The following is a 14151-nucleotide window of genomic DNA, read 5'->3' on the forward strand; positions in this document are numbered from 1 at the left end:
CTCCCTGCTCCTCTCCCCTCCTACCTCCCCTGTTCATGTGCGCTCTCTCTCTCTGTCTCTCTCTCTCTCTCTCTCAAAAGTAAATAAACATTTTAAAAAATTAGTTTTTAAATTTTTTTTAAAAAGACTTTCGGTCTTAATAAATATCAGTCTAGACAGCCCCCAAATTTTTGGAGAAAGAGCAGATCGGTATAATAAAAAGGAGAGAAGATGACGGACGTGGGCCAAAGCCTTCCTATTAATCAGCTATGGGATCGTGGTCAAGTCACTAAGGCATTCTGAACTTCAGTTTTGTCCTCTAGAAAATGAGAAACCAACCCCTACATTGCTGGATTATGACAGGATTAATTGCGATGACATTTACAAAGTACCTATTTCAATATGGGACACATACTCGGTCCATGAAAAATAAAAGGTTGCTTAAGATTAGTTTCTAGAGAGGTGCCTGAGTGACTCCATCGATCAAGTGTCCAACTTAGGCTCGGGTCATGCGCTCAAGGCTGGTGAGTTCCAGCCCCGTGTCAGGCTCTGTGCTGACAGCTCAGTCTGGAGCCTGCCCTGCTTGGGATTCTATTTCTCTGTGTGGCTCTCTGCCCCTTCCCTGCTTGTGCTCTGTCTCCCTAAATAAATAAATAAAATAAAATAATTTCTATACAACTGACCGTTGCAGAACTCAGGGGTAGGGACACCAACCCCCATCCCATGCAGTTGAAAATCACACATAATTTTAACTCCTTTCTTTTTCTTGTAAAATTTATTCTGAGAGAGAGAGCAAGAGGGGAGGGGCAGAGAGAGAGAGGTTGAGAGAGAGAGAATCCCAAGCAGGGCAGCTCCGTCCGCGTGGAGCCCGACACAGGGCTCGATCTCATGAACCGTGAGATCATGACCTGAGCCAAAATCAAGAGTCGGACACTTAACCGACTGAGCCACCCGGGTGTCCCAACTCTTTAACGTACTCTTAACTACATAACTACTAGCAGCCTATTGTTGGCCATAAGTCTCACAAATAACAGTCAATCGACACATATTTTGTGTTACATATATTATATACTGTAGTCTTACAAAAAGTAAGCCTACAGAAAAGAAAATGTTAAGAAAAGTCTAAGGTAAATACACTTATAGTACTGTCATTTATCCAAAAACTCCACTTATAAGTGGACTCATGCAATTCAAACCTGTGTTTTCGAGGGTCAGCTGTGTTTCTCTGGGAACATTTTAGAGATCGTCACCGGCACTCTCCAACAGAAATATGAGAGCCGTATATGTTAATTTTATATATGGCGGGAGCCACATTAAAAGAAGCAAAAAGATACGGGTGAAAGCTAAAAAAATATTAACTGACTATATCCAAAATATTATCATTTCCACATGTAATCAGTATAAAAGACTCAGAGAGATACTTCACATTCTTTTTGTCGCTATACCCAATCTTACCTGGTGGGCATTTTACCCCTAACGCAGGTCCCACGTCTCAACATGGACAGTAATTTTTTTTTTTTTTTATAATGAGCAGTATGTGATCTGCGTTTAGATTTGACAGAATTGAGTCGAAGTAGATTTTCTAGCGCCACGTCGTTCCAAACTTAGAATTTTGCCGATAGCTGAACCAAGTGCCAGCGTGTAAAATGTAGACTGAAATTAATCACGACTGAAATTAAGTTAATTAAAACCACGTAACACTTAGGATCCCAGTCGTTGGCCACACTGGCCACATATCAAGTGCTCAGGAGCCACAGGTGCCAGAAAAGCAGGCGGGACAGCACAGTCCTGAGCTGGCCGCTTTAGCACAGGAAGAACCCAGGCGTTCACAGCCCCAGCTGGTCAGCCGAGCCACCGCTGTATGCTGAAAGCTGCAGAAAGCTTCAGGATGCTCAATGCCTGCTCTCTGTTGCACGACCCACTTAAGCTCATTTCTTCCTCACACAGGGAAGCCTCTGTCTCATGCTGAATAAATGCCAACCTCAGAAGGAATGTCCTTTATTAGAAAAGCTGGACGGCTCTTTTTTTCTAAGCTTTGATAAGTGTTTTGGTGGTCCTCCCACAAAAGGATCCGTCGGATGCAACGTTCTTTTCTTCCAGTTCTCCAGAAAGGGAAGGGATTTTCTTTCACTGGCTTTTTAAAACATCTCTCCCCGGCCAGTAAGATCTGCGAATGAGAGTCCGCATTCAGTTACGCTGCCCTCTGTCTCCTTGAACCTGCCTGCCTTTGCCTCGGAGGCTTTGAGGCTTGATCGTTTTGCCTCAAGAGACCTGTAAAATTGTAAATCGTGGCTAAGCAACAAACACAGAAAAATACGTATGCATACGGCACCGGAAGGAAGTGGATTAAAATGTTAACAGGACTGTTTGGGATCCTTTTTCATCTATGTTTGTTCTTTCCAAGTTTATTAAGCATAGGGAAAAATCAATTTTACTTTTCCAAGTTAGTATGATGCAAATACAAAGCACAGTCAAATAAGATGTGAACTGGAGAATGTAAGGAGTCCAAGGGGATAAAAAAACCATATGACCCTGTTGCTTAGATACCCATCTTCTAGTATCTTCTATGTGGTGACATAGCATTACAAACCCTAATGTATAGTTCTGATCACACTATTCAGTGAGCAATATTTATATATTAAATGTCATAAATTACGTTTTAAGAACCAACCTGTAGACCATGGAAACTATCATAACTGATAGAAATTAGAAGGGAGAAAACAATATGCATTCCCCATTCAACATTCTGGCAAGTTAATAGATTCTAAGAGTGCTGAGTAGAGAAAAAAACGGTACGGATCACACCTGGAAACAATAATATAACTAAGAAAAGTTGGGGTGTTTGGAGAATCTGCAGTATAGGGAGGTCATTTTACTAAATTGTTCATTAGAATTTAAAAGAGGGGCGCCTGGGTGGCGCAGTCGGTTAAGCGTCCGACTTCAGCCAGGTCACGATCTCGCGGTCCGTGAGTTCGAGCCCCGCGTCGGGCTCTGGGCTGATGGCTCAGAGCCTGGAGCCTGTTTCCGATTCTGTGTCTCCCTCTCTCTCTGCCCCTCCCCCGTTCATGCTCTGTCTCTCTCTGTCCCAAAAATAAACGTTGAAAAAAAAAATTTTTTTAAAAAAAAAGAATTTAAAAGAAATCAAGAAAGAGGCAAAGTATGTTCAAGTTGTGTTGTTTTGATGAGAGCCAGTAGAAGAACTAAACAATCAGAAACGAATACAAAAATAGCTACCCCTGGGCGTGTGGGCTGGCCAGAGATCATCGCGCCCTTTTATTCAGTTGCAATTCATTGTACCATCAGTGCAGATGGGCTGCAGGGCTCGAACTCACGAGTCGTGAGATCCTGACCCGAGCCGAAATCAAGAGTCGGACGCTTACCTGCCTGAGCCACCCGGGCGTCTCTACAAACCAGCTTTTGGATCTATGATGTAGCAGGTCTGGGCATCAAAGTTGTCAGACACGTTGTTCGGCAGTGAGTTTTGTCAGTAAAATATTTTTAAGAACATCCGGGCTGTAAGTTGTGGAGCAAAGAAGGAATGTGTCAGCCCAGTCTGACAATTAAGAAAATTGTCCCCAGAACTTGCAGCACGTGTAGAGGCTACAGACCTCAGTATAGGCACCGGGAGGGGAGAAGAGCAGGGTACAGGCTATTTCCCCTGCTTTGAAGCTTTGCTTTTCTTGGGGGTCGGGCGGGGGGGGGGGGGGGGCTGTATTTGTTGTGTATGGAGCTGGGGAGTCCGCCTGGGTGCCTTGATCACAGCGTCTGTGTCTGTGTCTCCAGCCTGCAGGGATCACAGTGTTCCATCACCTGTGAAGACGGGCAGTACTTCAATGGCCAGGACTGTCAGCCGTGTCACCGCTTCTGTGCCACCTGTGCAGGTACTTGTCCCCCCCCCCCCCCCCCGCCGGCTTTTCGTTCACTCCTCGGGCTCTGGTTGAGCTCTTACTGATTTGTTCTCAGCCATCACTCATACACGCCCACTGGCTGGCTGTAAAGCAAACGCTGGAGAAGCGTGTTCTCTTCCAGCACGCCTGCATATATTGGCACGGCAAGTTCTCATCTTCCTTCCGCCCTCCTGGAGACACTTAAATATATCCCAGGGAGATCCCCTCCTCTTTTCAAAGCCGTTGGAGGGTTTGGGCAAATGGAAGCGTTTCATTTCGGTTTCAAACGGGAGTGGTCCCCCCCCCCCCCCCCCAAAGAATGCAAGGCAAAGCGCCACAGTTCCATTTGTAACCGAGCAACTACAAATGAAAAGTACACGTTTTGTTTCTGTTCGCCGCGTTCGTCTGGCTTTTCAGGGGCGGGCGCTACCGGGTGTATTAACTGCACCGAGGGCTACTTCATGGAGGACGGGAGATGCGTGCAGGCCTGTAGCACCAGCTATTACTTGGACCACTCTTCAGAGCACGGATACAAATCCTGCAAGAAGTAAGTGGGCCCGCCCCCTTCAGCCTGAGCCCTCGGTCCCCGGGTCCTTATTTGACCCCCTCCATAAATAATACGAAACAGAATTACTAACCATGAACGAAGGTTCCAACATCTACCTGTGGACAGTGCCCTGCGGCTTTAACCCAGCTCCCATTTAACATTCTTTGTTTTTCTCGCAGGAGCGCTTAAAACCTTTAAGGTAGTATTTCTGTTCCAAGTACGGGCGTCCTTCCATTTAAAATCACACACCCTAGGGCACCTGGGTGGCTCAGTCAGTAAGCATCTGACTTGGGCTCAGGTCGTGATCTCATGGTTCACGAGTTTGAGCCCCATGTCAGGTGAGCTCGAGCCCCACTTTGGGGGAGCCCCACTTCTCTCCTTGTCTCTCTCTGCCCCTCCTAGGATTCTCTCTCTCCACCTGTCACTCACTTGTGCCTTCTCTCTCTCTCTCTCAAAAATATTTTTAAAAAATTTTTAAACTTCATTGAGAGGTTGATGGCTGACATCTTTTCTTGTACCCAATGTGTGAAAGGACGATGAATCCTACGTTTTCCCCACAGATGTGATGCCAGCTGTCTGACATGCAATGGTCCGGGGTTCAAGAACTGTACGAGCTGCCCCAGTGGGTATCTCTTAGACCTAGGGACGTGTCAGATGGGAGCCATCTGCAAGGACGGTGAGTACAGCCTGCTCATTTTGATCCTCTGAGCAAAGGGTCACCTTTTAATATTGATATCTAATACCTTTCCACTCAAAGAAACTACCAAGCGTGAGTTAGATGAACAGGCCCAATATCTTGTTGGCATTCATCTGTCTTGAACTCACACCTACAGTGGGTTTGGGTTTTGGTTCATTTCTTTCAATTAAAAGAAGAAATGAATCACCTGTATAGTTCTACTGGCCAAGAGGGCACAGTTAGCTCTTTTCAATTAGCAAACTTTGTGGGGTTTTTTTTTTTTTTGTTTTTTGTTTTTTTTTTACATTTTAGAGTTTTAGGTTCACAGCAAAATTAAGCGGGAAGTACAGAGAGATCCCATACATGCCCTGACTCCCCCACCCGTGACATACACACACACACACACCCTTGCCCACCATTAGCCTTCTCTACCAGAGTGGTAACCTTTGTTATAATCAATGAACCTTCATTCACACACCATTATCACCCAAGCGATACCCGAAAGATGTACTTTGGGTATCACCCAAAGTCCTTAGTTGACATTAGGGCTCACTCTTGGTGTTGTACATTCTAGGAGTTTGGACAACTGTATAAGGACGTGAATCCACCATTATAGTGGCATACAGGACACTTTCACTGCCCCAAAAATCCACTGGGCTCTGCCTTTCCCTCCCTTCATCCCTCCTCCTTCCCCCCAGAACCTACTAGTTTTTTCTTACTGTCTCCATAGATTTACCTTTTCCAGCATATCATATAGTTGGAATATGCAACCTTTCTCAACTCGTTTTTTCATGTATTTATTTCCCACCTTCCACCGTATGTGCTTTTGATCAGATTTTTTTAATACCATGTATATGAAGATTTGTAGCCTGCGTTTGATACTAAGCATTAGACAAGCGTTATCCTTTGTTTTTACAAAGTTCTCTGACACTTCAGTTTTAACGACAGCATAAAATTCTATCACGGGACGATGCCGCTTGATTGCCATTCCCTTTATTTGGATCATTTAAAATTTTGATACGTAACAATCAAATGGTATCTGAATACTTCATGAAGCCTGTGGGGTAAGGAATTAATGATAGAGCCAGGTAGAGAACTTAAGACTTGTAAATGTTGGCTCATTTTTCTTCTCTCTGCACACACGCTTCTCAACCAAAATGCTGGGACCGCACACCTTCTCCAAAGAGTCACAGTAAATTGGTTTTGGTTTTGGGGTGCTGTCTAGGCATGGATATTTTTAGAAGCTTCTCAAGTGTTTCTAATGTGCAGCCAGGTTTGGGAACGTTTTGCTGTTCCATTCCCCCTGACAACGTGACAAATGCCAAGCCCTCTCCTATTTCTAGCCTCAGTTTCCCCATTTATAAATGAAGAAATGTAAGTTATTCCAACTTCAGCATTTTGTGAACTTTGACTCCGTATAATTCACATGGAGGGGGCCCTAACATTGGAGCCTGACGCTTTATGCAGACACGCATCTCAATGACATAGAAAGCATTTTGAAACATCGTTATTTTTAAACATCTATAGATTGTTATGAAAATAGAAAAATAAAATTTTAAAGTATGCATTTGGAACAGTCTTCCCGGACAAGAGCACTTCCCTTGGTTTACTATTTGCCTTCCTCTGAATGGACGCTCTTCTAGAAATTTCACAACAGGTACAACAGTGCTCTGGTTGGGAGAATGTGGATTCAGAAATCAGAATACTGTCGTTCATTTCTTGGGCTCCAGATCTTGGGCAGGTGATGAACTTCTCTGGGCCTCACTTCCCTCATCTGTAAACATGAGGAGGCTAATACTATTGACCTTGTCTGGTTATTCTAAAACTTCCCATTAGGAATTTCAAAAAGATGTCAAAAAGAACCAGGCAGCTGATGGCACCTATAGAACATGATTGATGGTCTCATTTCCTCTGAGCATGATAGGTGACTTTGTGTCTTCATAGCTTTTTTCAACGTTTATTTATTTTTGGGACAGAGAGAGACAGAGCATGAACGGGGGAGGGGCAGAGAGAGAGGGAGACACAGAATCAGAAACAGGCTCCAGGCTCTGAGCCATCAGCCCAGAGCCCGACGCGGGGCTCGAACTCACAGACGGTGAGATCGTGACCTGGCTGAAGTCGGACGCTTAACCGACTGCGCCACCCAGGCGCCCCATCTTCATAGCTTTTTGACTATAGGATGGGTCCAGCTGGGACAGACCCAGTCAGGCTCTGTGTTCTCACCACACAACACGGGGACAGAGGGTTGGGGTGAGGGCATCCCAGGGACCATGTAAGTATCACTTTTTGCTTAAAACCATGGTTCCCTTCTAGCTGGATGTGACCGGAATTTTTAAGTTAGTAACAGAAAACAGAGGAAGATCCACAGTCGCTTGAAATTTTCACCTGTAGCATTTGGTACCAGGCATGGCCACGTCTGCGATGCTTTTCCTGCCTTCTTTAAACCACGGTAAACGTGGGGATGAGTTCTGCCAACTGGCACTTTGGTAGGAGTGGAGTGTCAGGATCGTGGGCAAGAGTAGAAAATGAAGAACCATGGTTTGCAAGGCGTCCACTTTCAGATCAGCTAAATAATGAGAAATAATGAGATCACTGATGGCTCACCGGGCTTTTCAAATCACATGGCAATTGCATTTAGGGATTCGTGATTTAGTCTCTCTCACCTGTCATATTTCAATGATTCTAAGACACACTTTTTTTTTTTTTTTTTTTTTACATTGTAACATCTCTGAAATCAGATGCATCTTATTCTTTATGCCTTTGACTTAGTCACAGTGATGTCTAGCTGACTGAGTCAGGTGTGCGGTTGCTACTTCTTGTGTTGAATTTAATGGGAGTTCAGAAGCGCTTCGAAAAATTAAACGAGTGTTTACTATCAAAGGAAGAGTTTTTGCCATAAGCACAGAAACACAACAGCATAGTTATATAACGAATATCTAACCTTGAGCTAAAAAATAACACCATAGTTATGTAACTAATATTTAACGGACATTTCAAGAAGGACAAAATTAATATTCTAATATTGATGAGAATGTAAGAAAGAAGCATGTTTTTTCTGGGCAGAGCTTAAAATGGTGGTGCATCTTACATCCAGGGTCTTGGATTCAATGAAATATAATATAAATGGCTGTATACTCTCTGCTCTGGGTAATTTGGAGAAGAAAAATTCCGTGCTTATGTTATTATTGATTTCTAATTTATTCTTTTTTCTAACCTTTTTTTTTTCCTTTCATAAATGACACCAATCACATTTACCATTGGACTGCCATCTCTCTCCTTGAAAAACAATGGTGTTGACTGAAATCACTTTGAGTGGACCAAATTTCCTCCTTGGTGACTGTTCCTCAATGATCTCTTCCACTCCCCCAATCTGCCTCTCTGGCCAATCACAACCTTCTTCCGTGTGTACATCATGCTGCTCTCGTCCTCAACTCCCCCCTCTGTCTTGCTGACTTCCTGGAAAAGCCACGGAAGAATCCTGGGCCGAAGGAGGCTTCTGTATGCTAGTGAAAAAGAACAATCTGTGCCAACGGAAGGTTCTTCAACAACTTTGCTGCAAAACATGTACATTCCAAGGCTGAGCTGCGATCCTAGATTTCTTTGTTCCTGTAGACTTATAGATTACTCCATATTATTATTAAAAAGAAAAAAAAAAAAACAAGCAAAAAAAAAAAAAAAGCAAGCCACCTCTCTCTTTTTTGCTCTCTTTTTCTCTCTCTCTCAAATTTGTGCAGGGAGATGGTGAACTGTTTTGTCAGAACTTAAATGGAAAAAAAAAAAAAATAAACCTACAACAAGCCTACCTTTTATAACTGGGTGTTTAGTGCTAAACAGCCAGAACCACAGAGACAGTATTGTATGACCAAAGCATTTGATGCCAAAATTTGACGTTAAAGTAATGATTTGATTTCCTGCCCTGGTTTTGAAGGTCCATTTTTTTCCCCCCTTTGCATTTACTTGCTTGTTTCCCCTTTGAGATGCCTAAAAATACCTTTCAAAAACATCACAAGAGCAGACATAGATCAGAATCAAAGAGAGAGCTCTTGCGTGTGTCATTTTTCACGTGTGAGTCCACTGTTTGTTGGGGGAAATGGCACAAAACTGGACCTGAGGGCATTCAGAACATCCCGCGGAGTTGTGTTCAGTGTCGTTTTGTCTTAGTTTTTCACAGTTGAACATTGATACTTTTCCACACATAATTGACTGCGTGCATTATGTGCTGGTTTTGGCGTTTGACTCACGCGATAAGTCTGCTCCACTGGTTTCATCAGATAGATTTGCTGCTACTGGCTTTTCCATTGCCGATTGGGTGATTTTACACACAGCTGGTCAAATGGGATCACTCTCTACCACCAGATTGGTGATGGACAGAAAGCAAAGTTACACCAAATAGCTGAGACCAATCCAGCTCCCCTGAAATCTGGAGTGTTCACTCTGTGGACCCCTGCCCAATCTCTTGGTGCTATCTGGCCATTATCCCCATAGCATTTTTTTGTTTGTTTGTTTTTAAAGGCCATCAGAAATTCCATTTATCGCGATGGGAAGCATTTTGGATAGGATGCGGGAGATTTCTTCCTTGAGTCCAAAGTTTCTAAAAGGTCCTGTATTTTTTAAGAAATGGAATTATTTAAATACTATTTAAGCTCGTGCCCAAGTTGGCCGGGCAGTGTTTCTCAATGGTGCTTATTAGAAGTTTTATCATTTTGTCATTTTAAGAAAATAAAACTGGAAATTGAATATGGGTGGCATGATTGTACCCTCCTGGTTCTGTTATTTCTCACTCCTCTGTCCTTCTTCTAACTGTGCTATGTTACATCTGTCCACTGGATGTCAATGAGATCATGTGTTTTCTTGGAAATCTTCTCACCGGTTTTCTACAAACTCCTAAACAACATCCTGGAATCTAGCAGACTGAATTTTGTGAAAACTATTTTGGATCAGTGGTTAGAAATGATGCCAGATAGATCTTTTTACCGATTCTGAGTTTCTCTGTGTAGGGGAGGATAGACTCATAACAAGTTTCTTCGTTTTTTCACATCAGAGCTCCATTGGTGACCTCATTTGCTTTGGGAGTGACCGGCCATCTTACAGGCTTTATTCTTTTGACAGCCTCACTTCCAAGATCTCACTAGGCCTCACAGCTGAGAACAGGGATGATATCAATATAGATTATTTGGGGAAGGAGCTGGGAAGTGGATGCGAAGGTCCCCACCCACACAACACGCTAGTGAAAAGCCGACCTTGAAAACAGTCATTCCTAGACATCCAAGTCATTACCTGACCATAGGTGATTAATTATAGTCTAATGACCCTCTTCACAGCAATGTAGTGATACTGAGTCACATAGTGATTCATAAGTAACTAGGGAATCAACGGATTTTGCCGACCAACTTTTGTTTTCGTAACACTGCAGCAGGCCCTTCTGACCTGAAGAAAATAAGTCCATCCAGGGTATGGCGTATAGAGCCTTACATTTAAAGGCACAGCCTCTACATGGACAAATGTAAGCGCAAGCCTAAAGCAAGAGCGGGCAGATGGCAAAACCAGATTTGCCTGCAAAGGAACCCATTTTACTGAACCAGCCCATACTGCTTGAGGCACAAACTTACTATGATCGGAAAGATATAAACCATGTCTGTGTTCTTAGACAAATAACCGTCAAAATGACAGCCAAATTCATCGGGGTCCACCAATGTACCTGTTCCATTCCCCACCGACCATGCAGGCACACGTCACGGAAATACTGGTCTAACTGCTAGTGTGTTACTGCCTCGTTTATCTACAGAATATTATTAACTAGAACATAATGCTTTCAAAGTTTAAGTTAATGTTATATATTATGTATAAATATATATATTCATAATGAGATATATGGAATGGATAGTACAAAGTTTGGAGACTTCACAAATGCTCTAACCTTCTAGAGACAAAAGTCCTATCTTCTGTTCTCTTTTTGTCTTTTTATTTTGAATTAGTGATCCACTGTTAACTCCAAATCCACTTTTACTGAAAAATACTGTACATGTGTAAAATGTTCAGTTGTTTTTTTGTAAAATATAGCAGAATGATTGTAATTGATACTGGCCCAAATCAATGTTATTCCATATTTTATTTTTTCTATTAAATTAACCTAAGTTCCTGTTTATCTGATCTGTTCCTACCCACGGGTAACTATCTCTGAGAGGGTGAGAGAAGGAGAAACTTCTGTTTCCACCTGTGGCCACACAGAAGCTGAATATAAAGGATGGAAGTTAATGGACCATCTGAAGGTCAGAAAAGAAAGGGTAAGCAGAGGAAAGAGCTGAAAAGGAGAGACAGAGTAACGGAAGTATAAGAAAGGAAGAGGTTAGACTCGGTCCTGAGCGGATGTTAATTCCCGTTTTCAGAAAGCCAGCTGGTGGGGAGGGGAACTGTAAGAACTTGGTGTCCAGACCCACACTGGGGTCTGTACTTTTTAGCAGCTTGTGCAGATGGTCCAGTATCTGGGCCATCTAAGCGTGCCCTTTCCCTGGGCTTCCCCCGGGGTTTGGACTACTGCATACCCACCAGTGTGCGTGTGGAGGGGTGAGGACCCAGGGGCTGGACACAAGTAGGTGGGGAATGTGAAGCTTTGAAAGGGGAGAAGGCCTCACTGAATTTTCTGATATTCTATGTAAGATTGACCGTGGCCGTAGCCCGGGAAGCCTAGAAGGTAACTTAGTCTAAAATACATCTCCCGTACATGCCACAGGGTGAGACTGTATGGCTTATAGATCTTTGAGAACCTTCCTTGAGATGCAGACACTAGCTTTGAGATGTCAGTGCCCCGCCTCTTCGGCAGAGAAAGGAGACATCAGTGAAAACAAGATCCAAGTTGAGCTCCAGTTAGGTTGAAAGGGATACTAAACGGTGTAAGAGAGCTCCACTGTCATGAAATCCCATTATGAGAATGGCGGGGCAGCGGGGAGGGAATGAATTTTATTGAGCACTTACTAGGTACCGCCCAGTGTGGGAGTATAGAATGTATGCATGCTAATGTAAACTTCCTTAACTCTCACAAAAAAACTCTCAAGCAGAGGTATGCCCTGTTTCCACATTAATCGTTACCTTCTGTTTACAAACAAGAAAGCTGAGACCCATGGGCTTGAAATAAATTGGGATTACATAACCAGACACAACAATTAAAAGTCAACAGTGAGACAGTGAACGTTCACTAGTGAATTCTAACTCTCAAACGAATGGGACACTAAGTTACTAAGTCCAGACAGGCAGAATTCCTTTGACTGGAACCGATCAGGGTGAAGTTCCTAGAGTCAGTGCAACTAGGATCGGTTCTTGGGAGCTATGGCTGAGGTTTAGCTGAGCAAGGAGGAGTGTTAGCAGCAAACTTGGTATTGAAGAGATGGCTCGGGGTAGCAAGTCAACTATTTGCATGGCTTCATCTAGTGGCTACATTGCTCCAAAGAATAGTGATCCGACATCTGATGGGTTAGTCAGAAAGGATCTACATTTCTACGCTTTCCAAAAGATGAGTAGAGTGGCCCATCCTCAGCCCCCATACCTGTGGCAGACCTTCCTAATCACCAGTATCTATCTGGGGATTGATCAGACTTGCCTCTCTTTCCGCAGCCCTCCCACCCCCAGTGTTAGGGGGGCCTATCATCATGCTGCTGATCTCTTCTGTCACACCCCTTGTTTTCCCACCCAAGCGTCTACTCTTCACTTTGAGGCTCCAGCCAACTGAGTACAAGTGGCTATCAGGCAGCTAAAAGAGGAGGCGGCACGTCTTATTAACGGCTTTCATACCATCATTCGGTCTCATGCAAAGAGCAATGACGGATGGCAGTGCGATGAATAATGGAGAAAATCAGAGGCAGCTGTAAACCATGACCTGGCCAGTTTAACACTCCCTCCTCCTTCCGTCCTCTAATGCAAAATGGTAGAGGGAACTTAAAGGCCAGCTGCCGCTTGACCTCACCTGGCCCCGGCTGGGCCCTGGGCCCCCAGTCAGGATATGTCAATGACAGAAGGTAGAAACCTGCTTCCGGTCGACAGCCATGCCCAAATGTTTTTGCTGTTGCCAACCCATAAAACCTTAAGTTCTCGGCAGAATACTTTGGAGCTGGTGACAAACTCCCTAGGGCATAGCCAAGATGGACCTCATTTCCCTGTGGCTCGTTGGAGCCAGGGAGCACTAGAAGCGGGACTGTGAGGGACATGAGCATGTCCCCCCCTCATCAGGAGAGGTGAAGATCTGTCCCAGAGTCAATCTTGGGCAAGAAGGATACAGTTACACAATATCCCTGCATCTCAGAGGGCCAGTCTGGGAACTGGGAACGCTCACAGTTCCTTTCCGCGCTAACTGCGGAGGACTGAGAAGGATACTTATTACTGAAGCATTTTCTTACACGGTCTTCTCTCTAAAGGAGGCCATTTTGAGGGCGACTGTTGCTTTTTCAAAATCGGGTATCGATCAACCAAAGATATTTTGGATCCCCACTTTGAAAAATTCCCAGAAACGTTTCCTGGGGCCTAAAGTGTACGATGTTTTGTTTTGTTTTGTTTTTTTAATTTTAGGAAAGAGTACGTTATTTTAAGAATATGCTTGAAGGCTGACAGAGTTTTACTTTAGGGAAAACTAAAAGTTTTATTTCATTTTGGCTTTCATTTGGCCCACACAAACTCAGAGGCCTATGGAGATACTTAGCAAGATTCACAGCTGGTAAAGGGTGGGGCTGGGACTGGAGCCCACAACCTCAACCTTCTGCACAACACTGCCTCCTTTTGAAGAATGCCAGGAAAAAAACAAGCCCGTATTACATACACCGCAGGGGTTAAGAGCCCTTTCTCAAGTGCAGGTAGAAGACACAATGGATCCCTGGACTTGGCTTTTTCTCTTCATGAGCTCAAGTTAATTGCTTCCGTAAATAATAAGTCCCTGTGGTCCTTCTCGCCCTCTACAAGCTTATAGTCTAATGGGGAGCACAGACACAAAAATACGAAGCTATTTACGTGCCTTCAAAAGGGCATAAAAATATTGTGGGGGAGTCCAGAGGAGCAAGCTCACTTTACCAGTTAAGTGC

At 43.8% G+C, this 14151-nt stretch overlaps 1 protein-coding gene across 4 annotated transcripts in view; it reads left to right on the forward strand.

The window, feature by feature from the left end:
• PCSK5 (proprotein convertase subtilisin/kexin type 5) overlaps positions 1-14151 on the forward strand; it is a 472761-nt gene that overhangs the window by 314262 nt on the left and 144348 nt on the right. For 3 of the 4 annotated variants that reach the window (XM_086685036.1, XM_086685033.1, XM_086685034.1), the window contains 3 exons: positions 3763-3860; positions 4284-4413; positions 4974-5089. In XM_086685036.1, the coding sequence (XP_086541162.1) occupies positions 3763-3860; positions 4284-4413; positions 4974-5089 (344 nt within the window). Of the gene's footprint in view, positions 1-3762; positions 3861-4283; positions 4414-4973; positions 5090-8554; positions 11233-14151 lie in introns of those variants that run through there. The other variant, XM_086685035.1, reaches the window with a different exon arrangement.

This window comes from Puma concolor, chromosome D4 (assembly GCF_028749965.1).
Source record: "Puma concolor isolate L17-30 chromosome D4, mPumCon1.1.hap2, whole genome shotgun sequence".
NCBI classification, from domain to species: Eukaryota; Metazoa; Chordata; class Mammalia; order Carnivora; family Felidae; genus Puma; species Puma concolor.